We start from the raw sequence: 10,107 nt of genomic DNA, 5'->3' as shown, positions 1-10,107 counted from the left end.
TATATATATATATATATATATATATATATATATATATTATATACACAACTACAAATTCATCAGTAGCATTACAATATATAATTTTTTTGGTTATTTTAAATTTTTTTTTTCGATTGACGAAAATTATACATACTTATAATAAGATAATAAATGATAAAATTTATCTTAAATATTAATAATGAAAAATTTTAATTCGTTAAATTAAAATATGTTACAGTATGTAATAAATATACATAGCATAATGAGTAACAATATTACATCTACTTATCTGACCATATACATCTAACTATCCATTGTAATTTATCGTAATGTACATATCTTAAAAAAAAGTCAAAAAATAAAAGAAGAATGTGCAATTTACGTATTGACTGACTGAAAAACATTTCTCAAAATATAAATATATCATGTATGTTTATGAGCAGCGTAGCGTGATATTTTCCCTCTACACCTGTTCAATAGCACAGATTGCGCCAATGTATAATGCAACCAATAATTATTATCTTCGACCAGTTATTATCTTTGACTTTAATGCAAAAATTATTTCTCAGATTATTTCACTTTAAAATATTATATTGTATTCAAAGTATTTATTAAATTCTTTGTGCATATAGAATTTTATTAACAGACAATGTTTGCAATCATTTAATTGTTTTTGAAGTAATGTAATAAATAGTATTCTGTTATTCCATACATGTATCATTCTATTTTATTCTTTCATTTCTCTTCGTTCGATTCACAAAGTACTGTCCTTTGAAATTATGTTAGAAAAAGCGATACCAGAGAAAATTATTGATATTATTCGGTTCAGTGTGGCTATATGTTTCTGTTGGCCATATTCTCTCAGCAGTAATAGTAGAAATCAAATTTTTGGTTTCAAAGTTTTACAAATTAATATTATAATTCAAATATTCTTTGCAATATAGATCAAAAATAGAATATTATATGTTGCTGTAAAAATCCAAATAGAAAATGTTAGATTAGATTAGATTATATCCTAAGATATAAATCCGAAATATTGCAAATTTCTATTACAATTATAATGAGAAAGTTGCTTATGATCGGTTGTATATCTTCACTGTATTACATGTAGAAAATAAATGTATTTTTAATATCAAATTAATGAAAATCCGTAGTTATATGAATACATTATTGTTTTAATGAAAATAATAAAGGATCAATATTCTTTTTAAAAGTATTTTATCTAAATTGTAATTATTTAACTATATATATAAGAGACTCGTATAATATTTATTAGATATTTATTTATAAAGTATTATTAGATAAAAAAATTAAAATTGCATGGTTATTTTTTAACAGTGAAAAAGACTTGGTTCCAATTTTATGAATTATAGGAACTAATTATTGCAAATAATAAATCAAAAGATAATATTAACTAAATAAATTATTGAATTGAATGTTATTGAAAAAGCAAACCAAAGAAATACATATATTTTTAGAAAGATTAATGAAATAATTTATTAATAATTTTTAGAATGATTAATAAATGTGTAATTAGAAATTGTAATAAAATAATATTGATTGTTCTAGAATATAATATATTTACATTTTCCAAATATTTGTTTTAATACCACATTAAAAGTAATTTATTATTCAAGTTTATTATCCAAATCCTCTTTAATTGAATTTTTAATTATTCAAAACTTTATTATCCAATTTATATTTGGCATATCCAAAATTGTAATTAAATATATTAACATGATTTATGTATGATACAATATATTGTAGAAATCAGTTAGAATTTAATCTAGAATTGTGACATATTACAACAATGTCAATAAAAATAAAACATTTTTTATTAAATTTTTATTAAACTGATATTATAAAATAATTTCAATATAATACAAATTAATTAATTGATTCTTTAAATGATCATTATTGAAATAAATAACATCTTTGGATAGAGCAAATTGATTTATCGATTTCAATTCTTTTTTATTAGATATTCAAGGAATGAATATAGGTAATTATAAAAATTATAATCATTATAAAAATTATTTTAAACGATTAATCAAATACTAAAAATAAATTTTAATTGATATAATATATTTTAATTAATATAATATATTTAATTAATATATATATAAATTATAATTAATATAATATATGCTGCGATAATCATTTATTGATCATCATCATGGGTAGTATGTTATTTCTTTTATCATTAAACGTAATTTATTCTAATTTTCCTCTAACGAGTTTCTACAGGAGGAGAACGTGTGAGATCACATTATCCTTACTGTTATTGCTAGATTAGACAGAGCTTCCTCCTTACATGACCAAGCTTCCTCCAAAGCCAAACATCGCATCGTGTCATATGTATAGTAGAATTTCCATTATCCAAAATAATAGGAAGATATTGTTCAAATAAAAGGTTTTTGGATAATAGAACGCAGATTTTTCTTAAATAAATTATTCTATATTTTGAGAAAAATAAAACGGTTATTTATAACAAAATTATATAAAAAAGATTTCTATTGTAAAAATTAGGGATAATATATATACTATTAAATTATATTTATTATTAAATTGCATAAATTTTTAAATATAATATACATATGGATGAATTATTTGTAAGTAATTTTCATTTTTATTTTCCTGTGATTAATGCCAATAATTATAAATTTCCAATATTATAAATATAATCGAACTCTATGAAACAATTTCATTTTATAAGAAATTATAATTTCTTTTTATAATTAAATGCTTCAATTTCGTATATTTGAATTTATATAAATGTAATTTTTTAATTTTATTTCAAATATCGATATAATAATAATAACATAATAATAATTATGTAATTAATCAAATAAAATTTGATTTGTGTTTTGACTAAAAAAAACAAATCTTCGTTTGATTTATATCTTTCTTTCTATGACAAATATTGGATTACATAATAAATAATTTTTAAAATTGTATTCATTACCAAAATGCGAGAATAAAATATAAAATCATTTCTGAGCAATTAAAATTATAAATATCAATTATTAATTAATTACAATAAATTACGATAGATAATTGATTGTAACTTTGATCATTATATTTATCACCCAAGAATCATTTTATATTTTATTTTTGTATTCCTTTGTATCGCGAATCTGAAGGAATAAAATTTATGTTACATGAAGCGAAAAACAGAAATAGAGCAACTCTATAATTCCAATTCAAACTTTAATTTTTTATAACATAAAAAATCGACATTTTTGTATACTTATTTTTGTATAATTTTTTTATAAATGTAATTTATATTATACAAAAAAATGTAATTTTTGTATACGAAAATATCTTACGAAAATATTAATAACATTTTATGTAAATATGTATATGTAATATATGTAAATATATATTTAATTTAACTTACCTTTACTCTTGAAATGAACAATTATATAAATAATTAATAAATTGTACAACTATAAATGGAAAACATTGTATTTAAAACATATTTTTATATAATATAATATATTCAATATATAATTCTTTTGTTATTGCTATCTATATATTGCTACCTATATATTGTAATGCATATTCAATTTTCTTTAGAATGAATGTATAATATTTTATTTATTTTCAATAAATACTTTAAAATATTACATATACAACGACGAATTATCACTGAATTGGTATTAATTCTGCAACATTTTGTTTTTGATTATTTTAAAATTTTTTTCTCGATTAATAAAAATTATAATAGAAAAATTATACATACTTATTATAAAGTGCTTATTATATTATATTATATAGATACTTGCGACAACAACATTTTAAATATCAGTAGCAAAGATTAATTCCATTAAATTTAAACATATTCTATAATACAATGAACAACAATATTGCATTTAGTTACATACCTAATCATTCATTGCAATTTATCTTAAAAGTCAAAAATAAAAGAAGAACTTGCGTATCGACTGACTGAAAAACATATTTCTCAAACGTATGTATGTTCATAAGTATTGCGTGATATTTTCCCTCTGCACCTGTTCAATACCATAGATCGCGCCAATGTATAATGCAATTAATAATTATTATCTTCGACTCAGATATTATCTCTGATTTCAGTGCAAAAATTATTTTCCAGATTATTTCACTTCAAAGTATTATACTATATTCAATGCATGAATTATTAAATTCTTTGTGCATACAGAATTTTATTAACAGACAATGTCTGCAATCATTCAATTGTTTTCGAAGTAATGTAATAGTATTCTGCTATCCAACGATCTACACGTATCATTCTATTTTATTCTTTCATTCCTCTTCGTTCGATTCATAAAGCACACTATCTTTTGAAATTATGTTGGAAAAAGCGACACCAGAGAAAGTTATAGATATTATTCGATTCAGTGTGGCTATATGTTTCTGTTGGCCATATCCTCACAATAGTAGCAGAAATCAAATTTTTAGTTTCAAAGTTTTACAAATCAGTACCGTGATTAGCGCATTTATGATGCTTCTTGCTTTATTGTATTCAATTTATTTGCATAATGACGATGTCATACATATTTCTAAATGCATCTGTATATCAATAGGTGTTACTCAACTTATTGTCCAAACTCTTATATGCTTCATCAAACACAATTCATTACAAGTAAGTTATTTAGCTTTTTTTAGATATTTAACATTATTGTTAATATTATTGTACAGTTATTATTGTTAATGTTATTATTAACATTATGTATATTTAATATTGTAATACTGATATCAATATTTAATATTAATATATATATGATGAACAAAAAAAGATTAAATATGTTTGGATAAAATAACATTTTATTTGTTTTTAACAAATATATATTGAATTATATTTGTATATACAATCATCTGTTTTTGTTCGAATTTTATTTAATTATGAAGAAAGAATTTATATTTTAGATTTTTTCTATTAATTTTTTTCTATTAATTTTTTTATCTTCTATATTTTTTTTTCCATATCTTTTTTTCATTTATTTGTATGCTTCTTTTACCATGTTCTTTCAAATAATAAATAATAAAAGATTTTTATTTTAAAATTTCACAATATTCTTTAAATTGATAATTGATCATTTATTATTAGATAGTTTAGACAAATTTTTATATTTCTATAAAATTTTTCACAACAAGAGTATTATTTTTCCAATAAAATAAATCATTTTTTTAAAATAAAATTTTAATTCTAAAAATTGAAAATTAAAAAGATGATGCTAAAATATTTCTTAACAAAACTTTTTAACAATTTTTATAATTGAAAAAAGCTGTTAAAAAAATTTCCAATTTAAAATATTCGATTTTTTATTCATTTAATTTTATTTAAAAATACGAATTATTATATTTTCATTATATTTATCATAATATTAATAAACTTTATAATTCATTTCATTGCATTTCTTGCTTATAAATATTGTGATTATAATTCTTTTTGCAATATTCATATTTTTAATAATCATATTAATCAAGATTTTTGACATAATATTATTAAATTTCACGTATAAGTATATTTTGAACAAAAGGACACATTTTCTACATACTTGAATTTATTATATGAATTTATTGCATAAAAATTTTTAATCTAGTCATAAAATTCTTATAAGTTATTTATAATTATAAATAATATTTATAAATAATATTACAATATTTTATATTATAATAAAGTATGTATTGTAATAAAGTATTTTCGAAAAGAATTCGAAGAATTGAAATTTTTAAATAGAAAGATATCGAATATCAAATTCTTAAAAATTAAAAAAATTAATCTACGGATTATATTTATAAATAAATATCTATTATTTATTATACTTTAACTACTGGTTGCAGCATGTTGTTGGAGAAATGGTGAAATGTGTCAAAGAAGCACAACAAAACGAAATAGAAATCTTCTCTAAATATATCGAAAAATGCAAGATATTCTATGGAAGTTCCATAATATTTTCATATTTGACTTCGACAGCTTTTATGCTAGGACCTATAATACTGCCAATTTCTTTTCCATTTGACGCAGAATATCCTTTTCATGTTAACCATTCGTTAGTAGCTATCATTATATATATACATCAATCTTTAGTTGGCTATCAATGCTCTGCAAATGTATGCGCAAGCGTATTCGGAGCACTTTTACTTTGGTTTACGGTCGCAAGATTCGAATGTTTGATCGTGGAATTTCAGAAATGTACAGATATTGATATGGTGATTGTTTGTGTTAAGAAACAAGTACAATTAAGGAGGTAAACATAACATAATAAAATAATGTATATTACAGTGATTCGTGAAAGTATTTGAATATTTTTTCATCTTTTAAATATATTAAAATATTAATGATCAATGATTTTATTTTTAATGAAGTTATAAATATATAGAATCATATATGGAATAATTGTTTTTTTGAAACAATAATAAACAAAGAATGACAGAGCTTTTCGATTTAAATGATTTTGAAATATCATTTAAAATATCATCGTTTTAAAGAACATCATTTTGAACAATTTATATTAGATGGATTTTTTCCAAATATTCGCAAAAATATATTTAATACTATATACGATATATATATACGATATGTATATATCGTATATGTACAATTTCTTAATGAGCACAAAATCTTCAAAATAATATTTAATATAATTTATTAACAATATTAAAAAAAATCATTGAGATTGGAAGTTGGTATGTTTTTATAAGTAATAATAATGAATTTATTTAAATTTTCTGTTCAATAAAAAAATTATTCTCATATATAATTTGTTATGCTTTCCACATATATTAATTTTTATTTTAATTAGAATTCTAAAATCCTAAAATTATGAAATTTTTAAGATAATGTTTAATACTTTAAATACGTTAAATACGTTTCGTAAATCACGCTATATGTTCATCTAATTTTCATTTTATTCTTCATTCTAGATATGCGAAAGAAGTAATCAAATGTTTTCGTTATATAGTACTTTATAATATAACAATAACAACATTTGCTTTGATTATTTCCTGCATTATTTTACTTATGGTAAGTGACATTTGTAATACTTTGCATATTGTATATTATACGAATTAAAGATACAAATTGTAAACAGAATGTACCACTAATTGTGAAAATGCAATTCATAATCATATGTGTCACCATAATGATAGAGATCTATATATATGTATGGCCAGCTGACTATGTGAAGAATATGGTAAATTATTATTATATTTTATTATTTATTTACTTTATAGTTTATGAGTTTTTTTATAAATATAATTAACAATTTCACAGAGTATAAACATATCGAAAAGTGTATACGAGTTATCATGGTATGAACAGACATTAGAAATGCAAAAGTATTTACTTAACGTGTTGATATATCAAAAACCAATAACGTTTTCCATCAGCTGTATAGTACCAGAACTTACTTTACGTTATTATTGTTCAGTAAGACAAATTATTTTTCAAATATTTGCGATATAAATTTAAAATAGAATATTATATCTTACTCTAAAAACCATCGAACATCGGAAAATGTTAGGTTAAATATTTATATTAAATATTAGTTAAGCTATGTCTAGCAAATCCTAAGATTAATTTATCAATGCTAATATAAATTCGAAATATATTATGAAATCAATTTATTATAATATCGATCGTTTCGTTTAAGAATTGTTCCATATTTTATTTTTATATTCTTCGCTGTAAATAAATATTAATAAAATGTGATGATTTTTGTGAAAAGTCTAAATCGATTATCAATTTAATATTATATTTATGTAATATGAATAATATATATTTTTATGCCAATTTATAAGTAGTTTTTTAACTGGTTTACTTATTATATGTATTAATTGCTTGTTTTAAATTATTGATAAATCTTAAGATTTGTTGGAAAAATCTAATATTTTCTGATATTTAAGCTTTTATAGTAACATATACGAATAACGAATTTATTATTAATTAAAATTTCAGTATCTCTCCAATGCCTTCTCCATCTTTACTACATTACGTATTTTATTAGAAGATAATTCAACATAAATTTTATATATTAGATTAATTATAATGAATAAAATCCGTAATTATATATGTATGAATCTTATTATTGTATTAATAAAAATAATGAAAAAAAATGTTCTTGTTAAGAATATTAAGAATATATTTATCTAAATTATTTTATCTAAATTGTAATAATCTAAGAATATAAATGAATTCATATTTATTTACAAAATACTACAATAAAACTTCTATTATCAAATAAGACAGATAAAATTTTTGAGATAAGAGACTTTTTGAATAATAACACAGATTTTTTTTAAAGAATTATTTTATATTTTAAGAAAAATTACAATAAAAAATATAAAAAAATATAAAAAGTAATGATATAAAAAATGATTTTTATTGTAAAAATTAAAGATCTGATATTTTTTAGTTATTATTGCTAGTTATTAAATTATATAAATTTTAAAATATATAAATAAATGTTTATAACTAATTTTATAATTAATTAGTTTATAACTAATTTTGAATTTCATCCTTTTGTTTTTTAAAAATAATGATTTTGAATTTCAATGTTATATAATATTACATAGGTAACTTTAATGAAATAGTTTTATTTTTCAAGAAATCATTTATAATTTGATTTTAACTTTACCTTCGTATTGAATCTATAGAAATTTTCAATTTCATTTTCTAATATCATATATTAGATATCAATAAGGCAATAAATAAAGATATTGCGCAGCCAACCATAAAATCTGATTTGTTGCACATTTCGATTTAATCTTCGTTTGACTTATACTTTACTTTCTACAGTAAATATTAAATTATAGCAATTTTAAAAATATATTTTTAAAAATATAATTTTAAAAATATATAAGAATAAAATCTTAAAAATGTATTTATTATTATTATATAATTATATTATTATTATATATATTAAATATATTATTATTATATAAGATTTTTATATTTTGAATAGTTTGGAAAAATTTTAGAATACATACTATTGTAAAGAAAAAAAATAATAAATTATAACATTTATAGTAACATAAATCTCATAGACTATAAAAAAAATTCTATTAATGATAATGTCACTTTTACTTATCTGATATGTTGTTCTGATTTACATAGTTGAATTGATTTGTTAATATAATTTCTATTATGTAATAGAACTTTTTCCTTATTACAGTAATATTTATAGTATTATAGATATTATAATAATTAACAATAAATAAAATTTAATTTGAAATTGACATTAAATAAGTTTGTATAATACATATCTAACTAATATTAACTAATGAAACAAAATCGAAACTAAATTTTTAAAAATTAGAAAATGATAAAAGAAAAATGAAGAAAGAATTGGTAAAAATATATAATAATATAATATAATATAAATCCATAATCATTGACATTAAAAAATAAAAGAATGAAGTACAAAATTATTTGCAAAGTACATATTTCTTCATATATTAAAAAATTACAAAATATTTAAAAAAATATTAAAAAGGATCCATAATTTTCATAACAAGCGTATTATTTTTTTAAAATATGAAATAATTCTCTGATATAATTTCCAAGAAAATAAATTTATAAGAAAATTTTATTTGCTATGAATAATCTTGTCTCATTATTCTAAATAATATTGTATATATTAGAATCTCTAGTATTCAAAATATTATTGTAAATATAATATTCAAAATAGAATACTAGATATATATCAGATAAATATATAAATAATATAAATAATATAATAAAATAATATAATAATAATATAATAATATAATAAATATTATATAAAATAATATAATAAAATAAAAATAATATAAATAATAAACATGATTGTTCAATTAAAAGAATTTTTATATAAAACATTTATCTTTTCTCATTTATATATTAAGATTATTATATTAAGTACTTATATGTACAAGAAAAATAATACAATAACAATAATTACAAAGAATAAAATTATAATTTTAAAAAATAATATAAATATTCTTTAATTATTTATGGATTCCATAAATGGATTCTTTCTTATGAAATATTATTGAATCACATAAACTTTCTAATTGAATATTGATTGATATTGTATTTTAATATTTGTTTTTCAAACTATTTTAGTGTTTTTTTCAATGTTATAAATATTTTAAAATGTG

General features: G+C 19.1%; 2 protein-coding genes across 2 annotated transcripts in view; one reads left to right on the top strand and one right to left on the bottom strand.

The window, feature by feature from the left end:
* The window catches only part of LOC102673476, a 138,811-nt gene that overhangs the window by 73,812 nt on the left and 54,892 nt on the right, over window positions 1–10,107 (bottom strand). The window lies entirely within an intron of this gene.
* On the top strand, window positions 4,313–8,300 carry LOC102674757. Its single transcript, XM_006621134.2, has 6 exons — window positions 4,313–4,606; window positions 5,809–6,215; window positions 6,892–6,991; window positions 7,059–7,160; window positions 7,241–7,396; window positions 7,925–8,300. The coding sequence occupies exons 1-6, from the start codon at window positions 4,313–4,315 to the stop codon at window positions 7,988–7,990; spliced, it is 1,125 nt and encodes a 374-aa protein (XP_006621197.1). The 3' UTR covers window positions 7,991–8,300.

Source organism: Apis dorsata, unplaced genomic scaffold, assembly GCF_000469605.1.
Source record: "Apis dorsata unplaced genomic scaffold, Apis dorsata 1.3 scaffold_585, whole genome shotgun sequence".
NCBI lineage: Eukaryota > Metazoa > Arthropoda > Insecta > Hymenoptera > Apidae > Apis > Apis dorsata.
Note: the sequence above shows the minus strand (reverse complement) of the source record. Positions and strands in the feature narration are given on the sequence as shown.

Bases quoted from the DNA above. Each gene is read 5' to 3' on its own strand.
- LOC102674757 (XM_006621134.2), top strand. From the start codon at position 4,313: ATGTTGGAAAAAGCGACACCAGAGAAAGTTATAGATATTATTCGATTC. The intron at 6,992-7,058 runs GTAAGTGACATT...AATTGTAAACAG, and splicing joins CCTGCATTATTTTACTTATG to AATGTACCACTAATTGTGAA. The intron at 7,161-7,240 runs GTAAATTATTAT...ACAATTTCACAG, and splicing joins CTGACTATGTGAAGAATATG to AGTATAAACATATCGAAAAG.